General features: G+C 42.4%; 1 protein-coding gene and 1 long non-coding RNA gene across 3 annotated transcripts in view; both read left to right on the forward strand.

Annotated features, from left to right (window-relative positions):
- MYO1D (myosin ID) overlaps positions 1-24813 on the forward strand; it is a 178907-nt gene that overhangs the window by 19090 nt on the left and 135004 nt on the right. For both annotated transcript variants that reach the window (XR_014540993.1, XM_083582581.1), the window contains exons 2-7: positions 11289-11497; positions 12566-12659; positions 13939-14104; positions 16365-16418; positions 18812-18907; positions 20699-20815. Coding sequence is in view for 1 of the 2 variants with exons in the window: in XM_083582581.1 (XP_083438707.1) it covers positions 11289-11497; positions 12566-12659; positions 13939-14104; positions 16365-16418; positions 18812-18907; positions 20699-20815 (736 nt within the window). In the remaining variant the exon portion in view is untranslated. The remainder of the gene's footprint in view (positions 1-11288; positions 11498-12565; positions 12660-13938; positions 14105-16364; positions 16419-18811; positions 18908-20698; positions 20816-24813) is intronic.
- Positions 1094-1539, forward strand: LOC310746735. The gene is made up of 2 exons (XR_014540788.1): positions 1094-1221; positions 1281-1539. It is a non-coding gene; the product is annotated as an uncharacterized lncRNA (long non-coding RNA).

Below are 24813 nucleotides of genomic sequence, written 5' to 3' on the forward strand. Positions count from 1 at the left end.
GATCACTGTTCCGGCCATTGTTTCCATCTCCTTTTGTATCTTTTTTAAAAAGTGTACGATTATGATGGGCCACTTCACCTATTTGTTGTTGACAAGAAATGGTGACTTGTCGGAACTTGCAAGCTAATGTCTCATACCTCTGTGTTTTTCCAGCTGGAGTTGCATCAGTTTTGTTTTGTCATGGAACATACTGTTTTTTCCTGGATATTACCATGGAGGGCTTGTTTTCAGTCAGGGCTTAATCAGAATTTAGCCCTTGCGTGTAGAGTGAGGGCTTCTCAGCATGAGCAGAATATACTCCCTTCAGATTGAGTAGCCGCAACCAACCCCTTCCCAATCCTGGGTCAGAGGGTTAAGATCTAAGAAAGCTCGAGTTCCTCCTGTTAGTAATAGAGTACTGTTATGTAGCGTGTAGTGTTTAGTACAATGATTTTTAGCGGTAGGAAAACGAGAGGTTGGACAGTTGTTCCAATATCTTGTTGACATAGGCATTCAAATTACCTTAGACATGTCATCTTACACATAGATTCTTTTCCTGGAATGGAAATAATTACCAAAGATCAAATATAAATTTGCATTGCATCTTTCAGAGTCCATGTGCTTTGTCCATATGCAGAGAAAGTTACTGTGATTGTCACAGCTCTTATTAAAATGTATCTTGGTAAAAGGCTAAGTTGCCTTGACTTCCTAATGTGTTTAAGATGGTTATTGGAAAGCATAGATACTCCTTGACTATCAGAAATGGGTCTGCAGAATGGTTTTTCTAGGCCAGAGGGTTTCAGACTTTTTCACCTAAAAGGAAGCCTTTTCACTTTTGTGCTTAAGGACACTTACCATATTTTTCGCTCTATAAGACGCACCAGACCACAAGACGCACCTAGTTTTTGGAGGAGGAAAACAATAAAAAAAAATATCTGAATCTCAGAAGCCAGAACAGCAAGAGGGATTGCTGCGCAGTGAAAGCAGCAATCCCTCTTGCTGTTCTGGCTTCTGTGATAGCTGTGCAGCCTGCATTCACTCCATAAGACGCACACACATGTCCCCTTACTTTTTAGGAGGGAAAAAGTGAGTCTTATAGAGCAGGGGCGTCAAACTCAAATTCATCGGGGGCCGCATCAGCAGTTTGGTCACCCTCAAAGGGTCGGTTGTATCTGTAGGACTATGTGTCCACTCTTTATTATCATAAAGTATTGTCACTGCATTCAATTATTGCTGTTTTTTGTAATAATGTAAGTAATAACTAGCTCTGAAAGCAGAAACATAGTCAGAATAATGGCAAGTAGATATTCATACATCATATGTACTTACAGTACAGGAGAGAAGGGTTCAGGCAGCCGTTGGATCTGTCACATCACAGGATGGCATGCGCTCAATATAAAAACAAGTGGAGGTTTCCTGAATGCATGTAAAGTGGAGGTTTCCTGTGTAGAACGGCCGGCGCCGCTAGAGGGCAGACGTTCTCTGGCTTGTAGGCTGCCGCACATGCGCTGAAGAGGCGGCTTTCTTGTGTCAAAAAAAAAAAAAAAGCGAGAATAAAAGGTGAAGGCTGGCGGCCGGCGGCGGCTACACGGGCCACATGACGAGGTCTGGCGGGCCGGAATTGGCCCGCGGGCCTTGTGTTTGACACCCGTGTTATAGAGCAAAAAATATGGTACTTGTTGTCACAAACCTCCTGCTCAGTGCAGATCATTCTTTGACATGTTCTTGAACAGCTTTCCTCAATACGTTGCCTTCCAAATGTTAGACTACACTAACCATACTGTCTGGCGTTCCTAGGACTTGCTCAGGGCCAATGGTGCTGGTTCTTCAGATCATCTGGAGGGCCCTTAAGCTGAGGAAGGCTGCTCTATGGCACATCATCATACATGCAGGTCACTAGAGATTAGACTGTGCACACCCATGTGAACTGTGTGTGTGAGCAAACACCCTCCCTATAGCTGTGTGGTGACAACGGTGATGATAAAATATCCATTGATATGCCTCCAATGAATTTAGGGGTTCTCCAGTTTGAAAATGATGGTCCTAGTGCCTTATTATTTTTCCTTGGCTGGGTCCAACATATCAACAGCCATTTATGTCAGTATTTCTCTAACCTTACATCCCCTCAAGTCCCCCAACCTGCTTGCAACCATATCTTTAGCAAGCAAATGTGCAGAGTCCTCACACACAGCTGCACATCTCTAATTCGCTGCTTGTAAGGCTTTGTTGACTGGAGTGCTAATCCAACACTGGCATTCGAAGAGGAGTAGGATAAGGCATTTCAGTCTCCCTCTTAAACTAGCCAGTCAGTGAAGGAAGGCAGGAGGAGGGAGAGCTGCGCCCACATCTTTCCTGAGCTTTCATACTTAGCATAGCACATTTGGGTGGCTGCTATGCTAAACTGCTGCTAGAAATTTGCCTTTGCCTTCGCTTCCTATAGGATTCTCTTCTTCCATGGATGTTTGCCTCATCTTCATTGAGGTTTTATATTGCATCTCTTAGCAAGTACTTCTGGGTTTCTCTTGATCAGTGGCTCTCAGAGCTTCAGAGGGAGCTGATTTGCCGCTACCAATCTTCTACATCGTGTGTATAGTATTGGGTGTGTTCTGGATGCCTTCTCATTTTGTGCAGGTGATTGCTAGGACCAAAGGGCCTGGCTGGCACCCTGTACAAGCCCCTAGTTCTCACAAGCAGCAGGTGAAGGTGATAATCCTGTGTCTAGACTTGGTCACTTCAGACCGAAGGTGAGGTGTTGCATGACTGAATGCCTTTCCATACCAAATAAGAATAAATTCCTGCAGAGAACTAGGTGTCAAGGAGAAGGGTTCTAGCCAAGTTTTCTCCTTGACACGTATATAGTTGTTGTTTTAAATGGAGCAGCAGTCAGTCAAGTGAGCCCCTCCTGCAGTCTGAAGAGGTCTGTGCGCAGGATTGCCATCTCAAGTGTTGTTTGGGAAGGCTGAGTACATGTCCAGGAATATGCCCCAGAACCCTCTATGTACAACATTATGCATATCTTTCATGCTTAGATGTACTGTACAGGAGTTGTCAGCAAGATGAATAGATTTGCATATGAGAGTAGGAAATTAGGAAATTGCTATGAAATGTGTTTCCACAGGGATTCTTTAGGGGATTTCATGCACCCCATCAGTGTATTGGATCACCCGTGTCCACCTGAACTGGTGGTCAGAACATTCATTATAATGTTGGAGGGCAATTCCAAGACTGGTACCTAACCATTCTTGTGCCTGCTGAGACTTATTGGGTTGGCACCAGAGCACTTTCTCTGTTATGTATCTGTTGTTGCATTTTCTGTGGTCCAGGAATAAAGTACCAGTCCTAGGGAGTTCAGGATGCTTCCATGACAAGCTGCTTACAATAATGTGTTAACATGGAAAATACACTGTAGCGTTGCATTAACATGCAAGTCATGAAATAACTCGCCAACAAAAGAGCAATAATACTGTGCTCAGTCTCTGTTGGGTTACATATTATCGTGCTTTAGAAAGTTTAATTTAACATTTCCCCATGAGTTTGCTACTGGTGATAATAAATGGTCTGTTTAAACCAAAAAATGGGAAGAGGAAACAAAAGGCAATATAGTATACTGTTTTGGTTACACTGGCATCTTCTTGTCCTGAATCAGCTTATGGGGCACATCTAGTTCAATTATTTCTGTGCGTTTTATGTTCTTCGGAGAAGGCCTGCTGCCTTTCCTGACTATTTCTAGGACTGGAGAACTAAATCGGTACATTCAAAAGCCCAGGCTCAAACACAATGTTCTATTCAGAAGTTCCCAGTGTTCACAGAGCAGTACCGAGTGCGAGTTTGACAAATGTGGAATATTTTTAAGAGAACAATGAAGCATCTGATGCTGCATTAGCAGCTTGTGGCTAGCTGATGGCAAGAAACAGCTCGGGATACCTATAATAAATATTGTGTTTCCGCTCCTGTATTTCAATAGTAAGAAGCATAGGGGCTAAATTGGCGGCAAGACTCAGTGTAAATAAAACGGGGGGGGGGGGGTTGCAACTGGGATTAATTGTCACAAAGTATGTCCCTTGTGTGTAATCTTCCATCTCCTATATGGGAGCAATCTAGGCCTGTCCTCTGTGACTCTGGTGGTACCCACTAGTGGTATGTACCATATTTTTTGCTCTATAAGACTCACTTTTTCCCTCCTAAAAAGTAAGGGGAAATGTGTGTCCGTCTTACGGAGCGAATGCAGGCTGCGCGGCTATCCCAGAAGCCAGAACAGCAAGAGGGATCGCTGCGCAGCGATCCCTCTTGCTGTTCTGGCTTCTGGGATTCAGAATATTTTTTTCTTGTTTTCCTCCTCCAAAAACTAGGTGTGTCTTATAGAGCAAAAAATACGGTAGTTCATACACTGCTGTGATTGCTACAAGTTTTGCTCTTGGTTCATTCATAGTGCAGTGTGAAAGATTCTTGGCTTCACATGCCCTCCATGGTGATGTCTCCAGATAAAAGGGATCACTAAACTGTTACCCTTGTACAACACTTGCTTGTTTCATTAGAACTTAAGCTAAAGAAATTCATGAATGTGCCCAAGGTGAGAGATTTTAGTTGCTTTACCAGGAAGCATTTCTTCTGGACATGGAAATTGGCCAAAGGAGCACATTCCAAATCCCACAGGTAAAATAGTAAGGAAATCAAAACACTTCTCCCCCCCCCCCTTTGTATTATGTCTAGATTCCTGTCATGAATGAGGATTGGTTTATGACCTTATAATGTAATGTCCTTGTTGTGAAGCTTTTCACCCCACACCTGTTGTTTGGAGTAAAAAGGGTGATTATTTGGGGTTGGAGGCAACTAAAAGAAAAAGTTGGGGAGAAAAGAGGTGAATGAGGTAGTGGTGAAAGAGTTATGTTTCTGCCATATTGGAGGTAAGTAGGGGAAACCAGGCAAATGCTAAGAAATGAGAATGAACAGCAACCCAATGAATGTCTACTTGGAAGAAAATCCCATTGAAATCAATGAGACCTACCCCCACATCTGTGTGTAGAATCGCACCCTATAATAAGAGCAAAACTTGTACCCCAGGTGTTGTTTTTTTAAGAATGCATTGCTAATTGGTTAAAGTACCATTATTCTGAGTCCTAAGATGTTCAGTTTTGATGATAGCCTAATGCACAGCTGCAGGGTTTGGCATAATATGTCAAATTTCCTTAATGCCAATATCACATCATTAATGTTGACCTTGCTGAAAATTAGTGAAAACACCCCCCAACATTCCCAGAAACATAATCTCTTAGGCACCTTAAAGAATTTCTGCAGCTCAAGCAAGAGCCTGCATTATATGGGGCCTAACTTAACTCTTTTCCCCAATTATTAACAAGCTCAGAAGTTTGGTAAATAGTGTGGTATTCAGGTGCAGTGTTTCAGAAGGGGCTAAATACTGCAGGTGCATCACCAAATCTTCTTTTACTTGACACTCCTTTGGTTCCTCCTTCTGTAAAGCTGTTACTAATGTTTTCATGTGTATATTTTGTGTGTATGTAACACTTCTGCTTGGATCACATTCTCTGTTAATTTTAGTGAAATGGAATTTGAAGCACGTGTGCTTAGCATTACCCTTTGTTTTGCATTATCCTAAAGGCAAAAAAACTCGTAACTCTTCTTTTCTTTTCTTTTGTCAGGGAGGTCCTTCCAGGTGCCTCCTATTCTATTCTTTTCTCTCTCTGTGTGTGTTCTTTCTTTCTGTGTGTATAGTATAATTACTTGGAGTTGGCTAGTTGGTTGGTTAAAACAAATTAGGCGGGTGGCAATGGTAACAATTTTTTTCTTGATTTATTGGCAGAAGGCACCATTGCTGCAGCCTCTGTCTATTCCAGGAAACCAATCAGCTATCCCTCTGCTGCCTTTTTATTTTCCTTTCTGCCATAATGTCTGCAGATAAAACAGGCATCCCAAGCCTGGCTTGCACTCCGCAGCCCTCAAATGTGGAGGAGGAATGCCTCTCAGTACCCACTGACGCAAGCAGAAAGAAAAGTGTTCTTACACTCCTGCGTGTAGTGGTTTGGCTTTTATTTGCTTCTGCCCAAGGTCTTTTGCTCTGTAATATGCCGAAATTGCACTGTGCAGAAAACAGTTTCCCCTCACAAACTCCATATTGTGGAATTGAACCACAGTCTGTTCAGCTACCTCACAGTCCTATCAGTTTCACTGTTGCTTTCACTGACAGCCTATATGACTTGAAGTTGAATCTGGTCAGAAGCATGGCAAAATCTTAGCTAACGTAGTTCCACCGTATAGTAAAGGCTGGAACACTTACCCAGTACAAAACACTACCGACACAAAATCCTTTTCTTGCAGTTTGCCTTTCCCTAAATAGTGGCATGCCCCATTTTTTTCTTCTGTATTTCCCAAATCCTTCCACTTTCTTCTTAAACTGCTGCAATAACCTTTCAACATGCCTGATTTAGAGAAACAAGTTATTGAGCTGTGTGTGTGTGTGTGTGTGTGTGTGTTCTGGAACGAGGGCAGGAGGCTGAATTTCTGGTTGGGCCAGTAAAAGTCTGACCTTTTGGCAACCCTAGAATTACAAGCCCATCCTGCTCCCCTTCCAGACTTCCTTCAAAGGAGAACTTGCCCTGTTTAAGAGTTTTGTGTGAGTAAATTGCTTATCCTTGCCCTGCCCTTGCTTCTCAGTCCCATTCAGGAAAGGAGGGGCTCAAAATGCACGCTGAATGGCATTTCCTACTCTGGAATTGGCAGCCCTTAATGCTGAGTTGAAAAGGGCGTAGGACTCTTTGGTTTTCACTTGCAAATCTATTAACATTTATTGCAGGTGTGCATACTTCGTAAGCAAGAGCGAAAATGAGATCAATGTCTAGGGAGGATGTATCAAAATGCTTCTGGGATTGTAAAACTCCATTGAAACCTGAACTCTCTGGGCTATATCTAACTAAATGCTTCTCAGAGCAGATCCATTAAAATAAGTGGGCTTAAGTTAGTCAGATCCATCAATTAATTGGGTCTGCTCTGAGTAAGACTTAGTTGGCTACACTCCTTGGTCTTCGGAAGCAAGTCAGTAATGCTGAACTTTCGCACTACTTACAAAGGAAATGCTTTCAGTAAGAAAACATTCCACACTAAATGAAATTTGGGATTCCGCCTCCCTTTACCTGTGTGTTCAGTGGGAAAAGAATTCAAATAGGTTGAGAATTTGTGAAACGGTTAAGGAATATCTCGTGTGAGATTAGCAGAAGGTGCTTGACTGCTGGGATTTATTTTTTTTTGCAGCATCTTTATAGCAATCTGGATGTTATGCAGTAGCATGGGCGTAGCCAGGATTTTTGTTGGAGGGGCATGTATTTTATTGGGGGGGGGGCAGAACCTCAGCTATATATTTTTATTGATTTTGTTGACTGCCCCTCCCTGCCCCCCTCCCGGCTACACCCATGTGCAGTAGCACATGAAACTTAAAATACTGTATTTGGAAACCCTGAACTCATGTTGAAGCCTCTGCTGAGTGGCTGTTTTGCGGTACTTTAGAAAACATAGGCAACTCCATATAGCACTGGTATACATCAGCAGCTGAGAAGGGAGCAACCTGTGATCTTCACTGCACACTTGGTTTGGTCTTCCTTTCTCAAATTGAGCAATGGAAAAGGATTTGTCATATCCTGCTGTGTGTTTTAAGGGCATGGCACTGTGTTTGGGCCAGGATTGTGGTTCAGTCAGCTATCGTCTTTTAGAGTGAGTTAGGAAGTATACTGATCCCACCTAGTGGTGAAGGATCAGTAACAGGCTGCAGAAGATGGGGAGGTGTTGTGTGTGTTTTTTTGAAAGAAAGTGTGGTGGGCAGGGAAGAGGTGGCTGCACAGTAAACAATCTCTTAGGTCAGGGGTAGGCAACCTAAGGCCCGAGGGGCCAGCTGCGGCCCAATTGCCTTCTCAATCCGGCCCGCGGACAGTCCGGGAATCAACTTGTTTTTACATGAGTAGAATGTGTCCTTTTATTTAAAATGCATCTCTGTGTTATTTATGGGGCCTGCCTGGTGTTTTTACATGAATAGAATGTGTGCTTTTATTTAAAATACATCTCTGGGTTATTTGTGGGGCATAGAAATTCGTTCATTATTATTTTTTTCAAAATATAGTCCGGACCACCACATGGTCTGAGGGACCGCGGACCGGCCCACGGCTGAAAAAGTTTGCTGACCCCTGACTTAGGTCATCCATAGGGAAGACTCTCACACAGGTGTGCTAGAATCCTTTTGGACCTCAAAAGGAGATTAAAGACGCAGAAGTTTGAACTTAAGAGCCTGCCCTTTATGGTTTCTGTGAAGTCACACACATGCAGTCTGGAACATTTAAGACATTTCTAGAGCTTCAGAGAGCATTTTAGTCTCTACCCTCGAGTAGGGAAACTCGGTGCCATGTGACTGACTTGAGACTGAGAAAAACATCTCTTTTCCTCAGCTCTGGTTTGACAATGTTGTGAACTGGAAGAGACAGCAGAAAAAGAGTGCCCTATTGTTGGAGCTATTACTTATAGGGCTCAGGGGGAGCTGGCAGATGCTGACAAATGCCTCCACCACCTACAAAGATATCCTGCTTGAGAAAGCCACAGGTTAAAGGGAAACAGTGTGCCCAAAGTGATCCTGCTCCCCCAGCTCCAGACCTGCCAAGATCACCCCCAGAACCCCAGAGCAGAGGCGGCAGCAGGCCTGAGTGGAAGCCCAGAGCCAAAGTTACAGTGCCCATCTGGCCTTATAAGCTCTCTGGGCTCTGAGCCCTGCTCTTGAGGAAGAAAACCAGAATTCCTCTTCTGCTACAGATCAGGGCCACCATGACATACCAGGAAAGGATAGAGCAGCAGAGCAGAACTTAATAGGGACTTGCCAGCTGCAAAGCAACACATTATTCTGCTCATTATTATCACATTAGTCCGTGACCCACTTGACCTTTCTGATAAGGCAGAATTGTTGAGTCGCATACCAGGGACTGGCCACTTGGCCCTAGCGTTATGTTATGAGCTTCTCGTGAACTTTGCTCGTTCTGCTGTTGTGTCTCTCTCACACGTTCCTTATCTTTCCTTATGATTTGTACAGTACTCTTTCATTGGTTTCCAAACACATTCCTGACATTTATTATACCTTTCTTATTTAAAAAAGAACTTTAATCACCGTGCCACATTTCGAATGCTCTTACATTTCCCCTCGTTGTTAACAAGAAATATTGTGCTATCATCTCCTTGTGTGTGGCTCACTGGACTTAAAAAAAATGTTGTTGAGCAAAGTTTCCTAGCTTGGAAGCCCACAGACTTTTGTTCAGGAGTGTCTTATAATCACATCCTGTCTGCACTGCTTGCACTTTACCAAGCAGGAATTCCACGATTCAACCCTTTGACTTGGAGCTTATCTCTGAGAAATTCCCTTAATACCGTTGGATGAGATAGCTGCATCAGGGTCCCTGAAACTGAGAATCTGGTGAGTCAATCCCTTGAATGGATTGTAGAGTTGTGTGAACCATTTTTTTTTCTGTTTTAGAAAGCCTTCCACACAGCAAATATACACAGTTTAAGTAGTGTGGCTAATTGGAACATGCACTTTGCAGTAGGTCCCCCCTCCCTTCATCCCCCCCCTTACCTGAAAATAACAAGAGAGACAAACCTGGATAAGAAGAGTTCACTAATATGCTATCTCTGCATTCATCGCTAGGACTGACAGCACTTCCTCACCCCAGGGTATCAGCGTGGAGTTTATCCTTGGTACTGAGTCAGTTTATGAGAAAGTTGTTTGAGCCTATGGTTACTGTGGATTTTATGCTCGCCTTTACAGCTGCCTTTCTTGTGGCTTTAATGTCAGCTAGGTGTGCAAGTGAGTTATGCACTCTACGCTCTGACTTGCCTTACATCAGAGCTTTCCAAACTTTCCATGTTGGTGACACATTTTTTTTAGACATGCATCATTTCGCGACCCAGTAATTCAGTTTTATTAGCAAAGAGGAGGTGAAACTAACCCCTTTCCAGCCCCAGGAGCATTTGCGCGACACACCTACACCCTGCAGTTGACACACTAACGTGTTGCAACACAGAGTTTGGAAAGCTCTGCCATATATTATCCATACACAATGGCAACATTATTCTATAAGCTGATATCCCTTTCCTAACTTGAATACAAAGTACCTTGGAATTTGTGTTTAGGAAGGATGTGTGTGAAATACTATTTTTTTTGTTAGGCCTACACTGGGAATTTAGACTTGCTTAAGAGTTTTTTCACACAACCTTTTACATTTGTTTTGATGCAAACTGATTTTTCCCAACTAGATTTTTTAATGTTTTTAAAGTGGTCTTGTTTAGTGCTTCAGTTGTCACTTTCTGTATCGTATATTAAAGTACAGGCAACTCCCAATTTACACGGAAGTTGCGTTCCAATGCACCACACATTTAAGTGAAATTGCGTATACAGTGGTACCTCTGGTTGCGAACAGGATCCGTTCCGGAGGCTCATTTGCAACATGAAAAGCCCACGACCTGAAGCGCCATATCTGCGCAGGTGCGTGGCGTGATTTCGTGCTTCTGCACATGCACGAAGCGTGATTGGTGAAACCCGGAAGTAACCCTTTCCGGTACTTCCAGATTGCCACGGGGTGCAACCTGAAAAAACGTAACTTGAAGCAAACGTGACATGAGGTATGACTGTATTTGAGACACCATTGAAAAAGCCTGCAAGCACCCTGTTCTGCCCACACCATTTCCCGTTCCACCCCCTTTTGTGACTTTTTGGGTCACTTCTGGTCTCGGCGTTCGGCGTGATGTGAGTGTGCACAGTCACACACATATTGAATGTGCATAAATTGCGGGGGGGCGGGGCGGTGTGAGGCAGTTTGCTTGTACTAGCTTAATATTCTTCTAAAAGATGTTCCAGAATAGTGAGATTGGTATTTGGAGCCTCAATAAGCAGTCCTGGTAGTAGGACTGTCATCACAACTTGTTACACATGTTCGCTTGAACCTATAAAAAATGTCATGAGGGCTAGATTCTTTTTCAGTGTAATAAAAACTGGTTCTCAGGATGTCTAATTCTGCTTCTAGATAACCAGATTCTATGTTTACATGGAAAACTTGGCGGCATGTACAGTGCCTATAATCCTTCCTAATGTACTACATATGTTTTCCATACAAGCTTTCAAACGTTATTACCTTTCTGTTAGTCTGTGAAATACTTGGGTCAGTTGACTAACGGATATGATCAAAAGCAGCTGAGGAGATGTGCAGAAGCTCATGTATGCTCTTTGAAGTTAACTCTCTCTGTGTCCTTTGTCTTTGTCTTGCCCTGCCTAGGTTTGAAAAGGGACGGATCTACACTTTTATTGGGGAAGTGGTTGTTTCTGTAAACCCTTACAAGAACCTGAATATCTATGGACGGGACATGATCGAGCAGTACAAAGGTCGGGAGCTGTATGAGCGGCCCCCTCATCTCTTTGCTATTGCGGATGCTGCGTACAAAGCCATGAAGAGGCGATCAAAGGATACCTGCATCGTAATATCAGGTGTGTTGCAGGGTACCTGCTACCTCCAACCTGAGTCACATTCTAACAGCCCATTTGAAAGTTGAAGCAAAGGAAGTGAGTCTGGCTGCAATTGTGTTGTTTCTTCTAGTGCCAGGGATGCAGCAGTCACCCTGTAGTTGTTGTTTTCCCCTGTTTCCTGTTGTTTCCTGTTTACGTGCATACACACACACACACACGGCACTCAAGTGGCAGCAAAAGTACAATCAGCATTCCTAATTTTGCCCAAAGGGACCCAATTGAAATAATGTCACCCACCCAACACTGCTTTTGGGATTGGTGTTAATGGTGCTAATATGGTTCCATTGGGTCAGTCCATGGCAAATTAGGAATACCGCCAGGCTGCTGGCTTGCAGCTTTGCTGAGGCTTGAAGTGTCAACAAAGCTTCAAAAAACATAGATGAAGCAATTCTACAAACTATGCTTTTAGCAGTGCGCCTTTCCCAACTTTCTCCCTCTCTAACACCTACCCCATCTCCAGTATAAAACTTAGAATATAAGGAGCTGTAATCTGTTGAATCAACCTCGGCTTAGGGGCAGACAGTGCTTTTTAAAGAGCTGAACATTGCTTGAGAGCTGTTTTGCTTCCTATGTTTTTCATGTTTCATTTTTTCCACACTGGTCAAAAGGGTTTTGCAGTGCTTTGAGGCAAATCCCACCCTAAAACCTGTTCACCAGAAGCAAAAGTGGAATGAATTTACATACCACAAGTAAGCAGTTCCTTTTTCTGTCCATCTTCTACTGGCTTGACACTGTATGCAACTTTCTAGAATGCCATACAGAGGTCTTGCCCACTTCTGCAGTTGATGTTCTTCAACTACAAATGCTATGAGTTGAATTTGGGACAGTACATGGTCAACATATGTCCTTAAATTCAGCTTGCATTAAAAACTGACAAACCAGAAATGACTTAAACATTAAAATACTGTAGTACCGTGTAGAGTGAATGCTGAGAATAAAATGTGTCCTCTTTATAACTACTACAACGTGATGGTTTTGAACTCTTGTGAAAGCTTAGAAAACATTTTTCCCTCCTGTCTGTGCCCCCAGGTGAGAGTGGAGCAGGCAAAACAGAAGCAAGCAAATACATCATGCAATACATAGCTGCCATTACTAATCCAAGCCAGAGAGCTGAGGTAGAAAGGTAAGGTGACTATGGTCCTGGGAAGAGGGAACATGTTTGGAATGTAATATGGTACATGGGGCTGTCCTTGAATAATTACCTGGAAGCTTCAACAGCATCTTGCCGCTAAATTGTGTGAAGGATGGGGTGATGCTGATAGCAAAGGACACAATTGCCCCTACCTGGCCCCGTGGTTTCTAAGCACAGCTCCATGTGCTAGTGTTAAAATGGCTTGAGTCCTACATGTCTTCAGTGCTGTTTCTTTCTGTATGCTCCATTACAATCTGTACTGTTTGGTTCTTTGTCCTGGCCTTTGACACCCAATATATGTGCATCAGGGGAGGGGCACTGTCTCAGTGGTCTAAACCACTGAGCCTTTTGGGCTTGCTGATCATAAGGTTGGCAGTCTGAATCCGTGTGACAGAGTGAGCTCCCATTGCTGTCCCAACTCCTGCCAGCCTAGCAGTTTGAAAGCGTATCAGTGTGAGTAGATAAATAGGTATCACTCCAGTGGGAAGGTAAATGCCATTTCTCTGTGCTCTGGCACTTGTCAAAGTGTTCTGTGTGCCAGAGGCGGTTTAGTCATGCTGGCCACATGACCCAGAAAAGCTGTCTGAGGACAAATGTCGGCTCCCTCGGCCTGAAAGCAGAGATGAGTGCCGCACCCCAGAGTCAAATTCTAATTGACTTAACTGTCCAGGGGTCCTTTACCTTTACCTTTACGTGCTTCAGGGCCCACCTTATTCTTGTGAGTGTAATGTGTTTTAACTGTTTTAAGTTTTAAATTTAAAATTGTTGTAACCTGCCCTGGGACTTGCTGATGAAGGGCAGGTAATAAAATAACTTAAAAATAAATAGTAGAATGGATCACATTTGGGCACCAAGGATATGTGGTGCATGCCCTAGGCTGCACATTTTCCTTCCATTGAAGGTATACCTAGGTTCAAGAGTTGCTTTGGCCTGGATTTTATTGGGGAAGAGATTGAGCTTTCAATGTGCAGTGTTGGAGCTGAACAGACTGGGTTTTTTTTTTTATGGGGGTGAGCTTTAGATGCAAACAAAGCATACAGTGTCCAGCAGTGCTGGATTAAGCCACATGCCGGAGGGGAGCTTTATGTTGAGACATGTTTTGGGCTACTTTGCTTGAGCCTTTCATGAGCACAGCTTTTTTAATCCCACAAAATCACTAATGTGGCCATTCCGCTGCTTGCATATAAAACACGTTGATATGCAAACTTAGAAATACATAACGTCTAGACCTGGTTTCCTGTTCCTTTTTGTGCCTGTCTGCTCTCCAAAGGGTGAAGAACATGCTGTTGAAATCCAACTGTGTCCTGGAAGCCTTTGGCAATGCCAAAACCAACCGAAATGACAATTCCAGCCGGTTTGGAAAGTATATGGATATCAACTTTGATTTCAAAGGGGACCCGATAGGTGGGCACATCAATAATTACTTGCTGGAAAAGGTAAGTTTGCCTTGCCAGTAAAAAGCCATCATGATTTTTCGTGGACTTACTTTAGAAATGATGAGAAGGATTACCATATTGTATGCATCCGCTGAGGAAAGCTCATGGGATAAGAACATGCCTTACTCCCAGCAGGACAAAAATCAAAAGAGTTGGCTTTAGCATAGTGAGCTTTCCAGAAAATAAAATCACAGCAGATGTCAAATGCCATGGTTTTAAAATAGAAGATCATGCCGCAGTAACAGAACTTTCTATTACATGTTCAGTCAGGGGTTGATGAAAACCTCACTTAAAAATGGACTAGATGGTGGGACTGTTTTGCTTTGCGTGACTATGAGAGCTGGCTGGCTTTCATGTGGATTTCTGTGACAGCATCTGGTGTTTTGGGTGTGTGTGGTTTTTTTTAAAAGCATCTGCATTTGCTGCCCTCAAGCCTCTTTGCAGAATGAATGTAGTCTCAGCCTCTCTCTCTCCCTCTCTCTCCATCTCCATCTCAGTCTCAGGGGTTATTCCATATTTGGTACTCATATCCCCATTTGCTCACAGTGACACACTTGGGATAATTTATTTATTACAGTTATATCCCATCTTTCCCCTCCAAGGAACTTAAAGTGGTGTGACCAGTTCTCCTCCTCATCATTTAATCCTCACAACAACAGTATAGGTTCAGCTGAGAGGCAATGACTGGCCCAGTGTCACCCAGCGAGTTTTATGGCTGAGTGGGCATTTGAACCCTGGTTTCTCAGCTCCTAGTCCAACACTCTTAACGACTACATTGCACTCAATCTCAACCATTATAGCTGCGATGGCTTGCAAGGCATTTTAGTGATTTATTTTGGGGTGTTTTTTAAAAAGTGAAGTTGGTTTCTCTCTCAAATTAAAACATGAAGGCATTTCTGCTGGTTTGGTAAGCATCCCATTTTTTAAGGAGTTGGCCCAGTTTGGTTCATTTGGAACAGGCCCTAGACAGTGACGGAGGAAGGGGGTGCGGTCTGCCCCAGGTGTCATCACTGGGGGTGTGTGTGACAAAATGAGTTTTTTTAAAAAAAAAATGGGGCTCACGAAACTTTTTAGGAATGACAGGGTGACTTAGGCGCCTGCAGGTTCTGCGCTGCCTGAAACGGCAGCGTGGGACCTGCGTCTGCCTGCTGCCTCTCCCTCAGCCGCCCCATAGCTGAGAGGAAGGCGGTGGAGAGGCTCCAAGCATCAGAGAGGCTTGCCCCACCCCCATAAGCGTGGATCGCCCCGCCCCCAGCTGCAGGACACAACCCCACACCAGGAACCCGAGCGGCTAGCTACGCCGCTGGCCCTAGATACAGTACTTGAGAAGAGTTCTGAAATCTTGGATTACTTAGGAAGAATGGACTAAATTTAATGATTATTTCGTTAAATATGTTAAGTTAAATGAATTGGAAACAGTTTGCAGATACTTAATTGGCTTAGGGTTTTATATAAGTTAAGTGATGAATTAATATGTTCAATTTCAAAATGAAAAGATTTAAGGATGTTAAATGTTCAAGTTAAATTTTATAAGAACTATGATTTGGAAAACCGTTAAAAGGATATGCATTGAAATTCAACCAAGGGGAAGCGAGGAAGTCACTTAACAATGTTAATAAATGTAATTTTTAATAAGGTTATGATTTACGTTTGTTTGTCTTAGTTGTTTGTTTATAATTTTCTGAAAATCAATAAAAAAAATTGGGGGGGGGGGAAAGAAATCTTGGATTACCTAAATTCTAATGGAAATAATACCCCATTTGGCATTGCCATGTCCTCTTTCAGCCAGCTTTTTTGTTGCTCTAAAGTGCTTATTAGTAACTTTTGGGCATTCCATCCCACCTTTAAGTGGCTCAGCAAATAGACCATAGCGGTCCTGCGCCTCTATTGTAAATCCAAAGTGTAACTGCTGCCAATGCTCTTTACCTACTTGCTTGTTCAATTGCAGTACTAAAAAAAACACCACCACCACCTATTTATATTGGACTTTTCAATTTGCTGGGGTGGGGGTGGGGAGAGACATTGATGGCAACAAATCATCAAAAATTTACAAACAGACTCAGTACATCAAAACAGTATAGACATGTTGCTAACTAACTAACTAATGTTATATAGGAGGTTTCCCATTCTGGTGTTCTGGCCTGAGCCCTCTAAAACTTTGCCATGACACCACTGATGCCTTAGTCAAGAGACTTAAACTATGTTGGGTAGCAAAGCCAACTCGTAATCTTTCCCTTGTTTCTCTCTTGTTTCTCTCTAGTCACGGGTGATTGTGCAGCAGTCAGGAGAGCGCAACTTTCACTCCTTCTACCAGGTGAGCTGTTAGCTTGGTATGCCAAGGTGAAGTCGGCAGCCTTGTGAGTGAGTGCCTCTGAATTCACAAAGACCGCTTGATTGCTTTTTGCAGTGTCCCTCATTGTGTGTGATCTTTTCGACAGATGCCACATCCCACTTTGTTCACTAATCCATGCAGGGTATATGCTTGGCTTTGACTTGCCATTTGCTAAATACAGTAACATACAGATCATCAGCTCCAACCCCTTGCTCTGCTCAAAGGCAGGCTCTTCAAGCCTTACTCATCCAAATCTAATCCTCATTGGGTTTTTTGTTTTTGTTTCACTTGGAAGGGTTGGTGACACTGGTTCTAGATACAGATGGAAATAATTTCCCTATACTTCCTGCAAGCAATTAGAGTAACTGGATTCCTGTCTTGAACTCCTCTGCAGCAGGAAGTAGTCCCTTTGGGGTAGTCCTTTCCAAAAAGACAACCTATATAATTGCAGTGGTACCTCAGTTTACGAACTTAATCCATTCCAGATGTCCGTTCTTAAACCAAAACCATTCTTAAACCAAGGCGTGTTTCCCTAATGAGGCCTCCCGCTGCTGGTGCTCTTCCACCGTTCGGATTCCATTCTTAGACTGAGGTAAAGTTCTCAAACCAGGACACTATTTCCGGTTTTGCGGAGTTTGTAAACTGAATCGCTCTTAAACTGGACTGTTCTTAAACCGAGGTACCATTGTAGCTTGTGTTAGAAAGTGCTCTTGTAGGGTTGCCTGCTATAGCTTCCTGCCTTAATGGCAGTATATTGTGTTGCTAAACCTTCTCTGTACAACTTTTTTTGTTGAAGAAGTGAGGTGATTCTGTCATAGTTTTGTGCCATTAGTTAGATAAAGAACTCCTCACCTTTTTGAGATCTCTTCAGTGTGTTTTGAAAACTGCAGGGAAACCCCTTCCACCCCTTTCAAATTCCAGCAATATTTTAGTGAAATTAATTCTGGTGGACTAAATGATGATGACGATGATTATTATTATTTATTAAATTTGTATACCGCCCTTCATCCAAAGTTCCCAGGGCAGTTCACAGCAGAAAAATATATAATAAAACAAAAACACATGGACCAAGGTGCCACATTATCAGGGCAGGCGAGGTGACCTGAGGATGGCCAGCCCTTCTGACCCGTAGGGAAATTTTTCTACTCTCAAATATGACAGTGATCTCTTGCCTGTGAAGCAAAACCCCAGCCATGCATCCGAGAGGAAATGTAATTGCTCCTCTAGTATTAAGACTGCCCCATCCAAAATCCCAGAGTTGCCAGGTGGAAGATCTTAAAGGGTGGAGCAATATAGCCCTGCAGTATACACGGCCAGGGCTATAAACCACTGGAAGGCTATACCCCCTGCCTCCCAGAAATAATTTTGTGGAAAGGGGGAGACCAACCTCTTGCCATCCATTGAGTAGTGAAGGAGCAGCTGCTCCATTTCTTGCTTTCTTCTTTCCTCCTCAGTCCATGTTCCTTTTGAACCATGTCTCTTCAGATTGTGGGCCTGTGTGCAGGAACTGTACACAGGCATGGGCAGAAGAAAGATTGGGATCTGCTGGTAGTTCTCTGGGTCATTTGCAGTGAATTAACAAGGGTTTCCGACTGCTAAAAGCTTTAATAATAAAACCAACAAAGGTGACTTTTCCCACATAAATTGGTATTGAAAACAAATGCCTAAGCTTAGAATATGTTCTGAGGAACTCCTGTCCATCATTTCTAACTATATGTCTTTCGTACCTGGCTTTGGTAGGGGATGTGGATGGCGCTGTGGGTTAAACCACAGAGCCTAGGACTTGCCGATCAGAAGGTCGGCAGTTCGAATCCCCGCAACAGGGTGAGCTCCTGTTGCTCGGTCCCTGCTCCTGCCAACCTAGGAGTTTGAAAGCACGTCAAAGTGCAAGTGGATAAATAGGTACCACTCCTGCGGGAAGGTAAACGGCATTTCTGTGTGCTGCTCTGGTTTGCCAGAAGCAGCTTAGTCATGCTGGCCACATGACCCGGAAAGCTGTCTGTGGACAAATGCCGGCTCCCTGGTGTGTTTCTTAATTTTGTGAAAATCAATAAAAAAAAATTGAAAAAAGCAACAACAGAACATGACCCGGAAGCTGTATGTCGGCTCCCTTGGCCAGTAAAGCGAGATGAGCGCTGCAACCCCAGAGTCGTCCGCGACTGGACCTAATGGTCAGTAATGGTCTTTACCTTTACCTGGCTTTGGTATGTATGTCTTAGAAACAGGGAAGGTAGATTCAGTGAACCTGGAGTCTGCCCATACCTGCTGTACAGCATTTAGAATTTTTTAAGTACTTTAATTGTTGATAATGGCAATAGTATAAAAGCGGAAAAAGAAATTAATTTGGATAAATGACTCTCCGACTTTCTCTTCAGCTACTCCAAGGAGGTTCTGAGCAGCTTCTACGTTCCTTACATCTACATAAGGATTTATCTGCGTACAGCTATATTGGTTCTGGAGTGCAGTTAAAGGTGAGGAAGTTGCCTACTCATGAGGAATCTCTTTTTCTTGGTCCTTTTGAACTGTGGCATGATCAGCCATACTATGGACTCTGTGCAGCTCCAGCCAATTATGCCAATTTAGTTAGCTGGTTTGGGCATAAGGCTAATAGTTTAGCATTATAACGCTAATAGTTTAGCATTATGAGAATAAGCCTTGGACACATGTGTTCCCTCCTTCCTACTCAAGAAAGCTCACACGGAGGAATTAGAAAACTTCTGCTTTTGCTCAATTTTGGATTGACCACAAACCTGCACAAGCTGCAGTTGTTTTTACCAATGTTGAATGGAAACAGTCCAATAGATTTAGACGAATCAAAGTGGTCACATTTCCCTCTCTTTCTTCCGACGTAGATCATGCACCAGGGTTGACCAAGGCAGTTTCAGTTCCCAAACCAATCTGAAATTAATCCAGATAATCAGATTTATTCCAAAGTGTCTGTGGAGTTATCTGACCACCACCCACTTGAGTACCTCGTCCCCAAAATGCAAATATATGAGACTGACCTAGAGTTTAACAGGGTCAAGCAATGGTTTCTTAAAATAGAGTGTCACAACTGCCTCCTTAAGACCACGGGAAGCACTCATTTAAAAGAGAGAAGGGGAGAAAAAGAATGCTGACCATCTATAGTTCGATTTTGCTTTTTTTGATTATACCAGCATATTGTGGCTTGAAATTCTTCACATGTCTTGTGTAAAATACCCTTGGGTAAAATAGGCTGAAACAATTGCAATTGGTTACCCATGGCTACTAGCTATGATGGCTATGTTCTGCCTCCACTGTTGGAGGCAATATGTCTCTGAATACCAGTTAATAGGAATCACAGGTGTGGAAAATGTTTGTTGCACTCGGGTCCTGGGCTTCCTACAGGCATGTGGCTGACCACTGTGAGAACAGAATGCTGCACTAGATGGGCCATTAGCCTGATCCAGAAGGCTGTTTAATGTTCTTAACTAAGTGACCTTTCAGCACAGACTCTGCAAGCATCGTGGCATGTGAAATAGTATCTGTTATATCTCCCGGTATGCCCCACGGAGAGCTTCAAGGTCCATAAATTGCAACACCCTAGAGGTCCCGGGCCCTAAGGAAGTTAGATTAGCTTCAACCAGAGCCAGGGCCTTTTCAACACTGGCTCCGGCCTGGTGGAACGCCCTGCCTCATGAGACCAGGGCCCTACAGGATCTGATTTCTTTCTGCAGGGCCTGTAAGACAGAGTTGTTCCGCCTGGCCTTTGACTTGGAGCCAGTTTGATTCCCTCCCCCTCTTTCTTTTTCCTTTCTCCTCCTGTGATGAGGCCTGCATTTTAATATTTCAGTATTTTAATTGTTGTGTTTTAATCTTGTTTTTAAGTTGTATTCATTCAACTTGTTTTTATTATTGCTTGTTAGCCACCCTGAGCCCGGCCTTGGCTGGGGAGGGTGGGGTAATAATAATAATAATAATAATAATAATAATAATAATTATTATTATTATTATTATTATTATTATTATTATTATTGGTTATCTACTATATACTGAAGACATATAGACTTCTACCTGATGATAAATTGACTCTGAGGAGGAGTCATAGCTCAAACCACACAGGACATTTTCTGTTATCAGAGTAAATATTGTGCAATATCTCCAGGTTTTTTTTTTTTCCTTTTCAACTCACCAGTGCAGAAATGTCCGCCATGATTTTTCTTGTCTAATACTGTACCATCAGTGTGCATGCAGTGGTATTGCATCTGATTTATTTGTTGTTTCTGCTGCTTCTTTTTCAGTGTTCTATTAATGATGGTGCTGACTTCAAAGCTGTCGCTGATGCTATGAAAGTAATTGGATTTGAACCAGAGGAGGTTCAGACAGTATACAAAATTCTAGCTACCATTCTCCATTTGGTGAGTAAGGGGGCGCCATGTACACAGAGATGGATCTCTGGGCTGCTAACATGCCGAGGTGTGTGTGTTGATTTGAGGAATAATCAGGAGAGCGAGAACGAAAGAGCACACTTTGAGTGGCATTATGACAGAGCTGCAGCTCTGGAAGAGCAGACCACTTGTTTCTCCACAATTTCAATATTTCCTGTCAGTACCAAGCAAATGTAGAGATTGCTACTCTCTTTTGTCCAAATCTCATATTGGATCTGACTAAGGAAAGCTGTTGAATGCTTCTCAAATTTAATTGCCTAGGATGATTAGCACATTTTAGGCTTAGAATCCCTTCACTGGGGAAGGAATAGACTACTCTGTACCAGCATATACTTATTATGTGGGACTTGTCTAGCAGATAAGCCAGCAATCAAGGTTTCATTTTTAAATGAGTTTATGACAGATGTGTCACTGTTTTGACAAAATGGCAGAAGACCTGACTCCAGCTCTGTTACTTCATACGGAGGTAGAAGTGGAGTTCCTAGAACACTGGAGGCGAGGGCACAAATTGTTTGTTCTGCCTCCTTTACATTTGCGTCTTGTAAATTGACTGGAATAGTAGGTTTTGCGGTTGTTGGGTTTTTTTAAGGAGATTGGAGTGGAGTGAAAGAATTAGAGCTTAAGCCTTTTCAGCAATTTGGGAGCTGCTTGCCAACAAAGATCTTCATGAAGCTGCATTTATCTATAACAGAAAAGAGAAACACACCAGAAAGAAAGTTAAAAGGACTTCTCATCTGGGATGGTTGAGGCGTCCAATATGCTGGGTTTGGACGTCCCATTGCTCAGAAAGACAGGGAACACCTCACCTACAGTTGGTACCTAACACCAAGGAAACTAGCGCTAATACACCCAGGAACCTCACCAAAATGCTGGAGAGGGTGCACCTCCACAGGCACATACCTCCACATGTGGTGGGAGTGTCCCAAAATCCAACTATTCTGGACAACAGCCATACAAGAAATATGTAAAATAACTAAGCAAGTATTAGACTTCACCCCAGAATTGGCCCTACTAAACATCTTCCAAGACAACAATGCCCATTTACACCACAAAGAACTCATAACCCACCTACTTTCAGCAGCCAGAAACACCATAACCAGACACTGGAGAGACCTGTCAGGAGTAAGCATGGACCAATGGTACCAAATAGTATGGGAAACAGCCCTACTAGAAAAATTAACTAATAAACTGAAACTGACACGGGGACAAACAGAAGAAGACACCTTCACCCCGGTATGGCTCCCCTTTATCACATACACAACCCAACAGGACAACGACAATAATCCACCAACAGCATACAAATCAATATGGCTAACCTGATCCAAAACACCCACCCACCTCACTCACACACGAAAACAAAGATCACCACAGCCAATCACAAACAATCACACCCTAGGCCAACCCCAACCTCTCTCACCACCAAAGGAACACAAGTGAACAACACAAGCACGCTGACACCAAACTCTACATACATTAAGCATAATAGAAACACCGCTACCCGACTCCACCCCCATCCATCTCCCCTCCCTCCACCCCCCTTTCTTTTTTTTTCTTTTTCTTTTTTCTTCTCTCCCTAATGCCTCATCAAATGAAACGGATTTGTAAAAATGTTACATGGAAGAAAAAAATACGAGGCATTACACTTACACTGTAAAACAAGAAAACCCTTAATAAAATATTTTTTTAAAAAAAGAAAGACAGGGAACATGTCATAAAGCTCCTCCTTCAGTTTATTCCTTGCCTTTGCAAGGACAGGCTTCTCTCTAACCTTCCCACCTTTCGTTGGATGACTTCAGGATTTCCCCTCTTATCTATCTTTGTTTTACAGTTGTTCCTAGATCTCTAGTTTTTTCTTCCATCTTCTTGGTTTTTTTTTGTTGTTGTTTTTTTTGCAAATAAGTTTTTATTGGAATTTTCACAAAAAAAAACAAATAACTGTATACAAAGTTCATTTGAATATTTTTTACATATTATGTCCACCAAATTATACAAACGCAAACACCTTATTTTAGGCTCTGCCGAGCCTTTGACTTCCCTCCACCCCTTTGATAAGTGTCAAATAACTTCTGTAGTCACGTATTTTATTTTCGCTCTTAAATAATAATCTCTTACTGTTAGAGTTGTTCTACCCCCGCTAGTGCTATCTACAAATTGATTCCAATATACATCCAGTATTTATTCCAGTCATCATGAAATTTCTGTTCATCTTGGTCCCTTATCCTTGCTGTTATTCTGGCAAGCTCAGCATAGTTTACCATTTTAACCTGCCACTCACTTATATTAGGTATAATTTTCGTTTTCCAATTTTGTGCTAGCATAGTTCTTGCGGCTGTGGTGGCATAAAGGAATAGAGTCTTATCTTCTTTTTTAATTTCTTTACCCATCATTCCTAACAGAAAAGCTTCAGGCTTTTTGGGAAACGTATATTTAAAATTTTTTTTAAGTTCATTGTAAATTGATTCCCAAAAGCCTTTCACTTTGCTGCATGACCACCACATATGATATAAATCGCCTTCTGCTTCTCCACATTTCCAGCATCTTTTGTTTTTTAACCTATACATCTTGGCCAATTTCACTGGCGTGAGATACCATCTATATATCATTTTCCAGAGGTTTTCTCTCAATGCCGTACATGCCGTAAACTTCATATTGTTTTTCCATAATTCAGTCCACCTTTCAAAATCTATATTGTAGCCTATATCTATCGCCCATTTGGTCATGACCTCCTTTACCTCCTCATCTTTCGTATGCCACTCCAATAAAATATCATACATCCTAGACAGAGTTTTATTCTTGCCTTCAATAATTTCCACATTAAACTTAGATTTTTTGTCTTCAAATCCTATTTTCTTTTTATCTTCTTTTAACAGATTATTTACCTGATGGTATTGCAGCCAACCAGTAAATAAGTTTTTTATCTCATCATATGATCTAAGTTTAATACCATACTCTGTTTTCCTTGTAAGCTCTTCATATGTGGCATTCTTCTCTTCCATATTAATTTTTTTAATAGTTAACACCTCTACTGGTGAGATCCACCAAGGTGTCTTCCTTTCCAGAAGGTTTTTGTTTCTTTCCCATACTTGGTAAATTGGTCCTCTAAAAATATGATTTCGAAAGCCTCTATGTACTTTCACCTTTTCATACCACAGGTACGAGTGCCACCCGTACCTGTTATCGAAGCCTTCCAAATCCAACATGTCCCTGTTTTCTAGTCTTATCCAATCTTTTAGCCACAGTAGGCATGCCGCTTCATAATATAGACTTAAATCTGGTAAGGAGAATCCCCCTCTTTCTTTTCTATCCACTAGTATTTTCATTTTTATTCGCGGTCTTTTTCCCTGCCAGATATATCTTGCCAGGGCTCTTTGCCACTCTCTACATTGCTTTACTCCTTTAAGTACCGGAATGGTTTGAAATAGGAATAACATTCTGGGCAGGACGTTCATTTTAATTACCGCTATCCTCCCCAGAAAAGACAATTTCATTCTCTCCCAAATTTCTATATCTTTCTTAATCTTCTTCCAGGTGACCTCATAGTTGTCCTTATACAAATTGATATTCTTAGCCGTAATCCACACTCCAAGGTACTTCACCTTCTTCGCTGACATAATTCCCGACCTTTGTTCTATATCTGCAGTATCTTCTTTAGTTAAGTTTTTTACCAACATTTTGGTCTTATTCCTATTAACCTTGAGGCCTGACACAGCACCAAACTCTTCGAATTTTTGTAAAGCTTCCTTTACACTATGTTTGGGGTCTTCTAATGTTAATACTATGTCATCCGCGAAGGCCTTGATTTTATATTCTTTCAACCCTACCTTAATTCCTTTCACTTCCGTTGCCTCCCTCAATTTCTTATTAAACACTTCCAAGACTGTTATAAATAATAAAGGAGACAGCGGGCATCCTTGTCTAGTTCCTTTACATATGTCAAAAGTTTCTGATGTAGTATTATTTATTATAAG

This window comes from Podarcis filfolensis (assembly GCF_964270895.1).
Source record: "Podarcis filfolensis genome assembly, chromosome: 13".
NCBI classification, from domain to species: Eukaryota; Metazoa; Chordata; class Lepidosauria; order Squamata; family Lacertidae; genus Podarcis; species Podarcis filfolensis.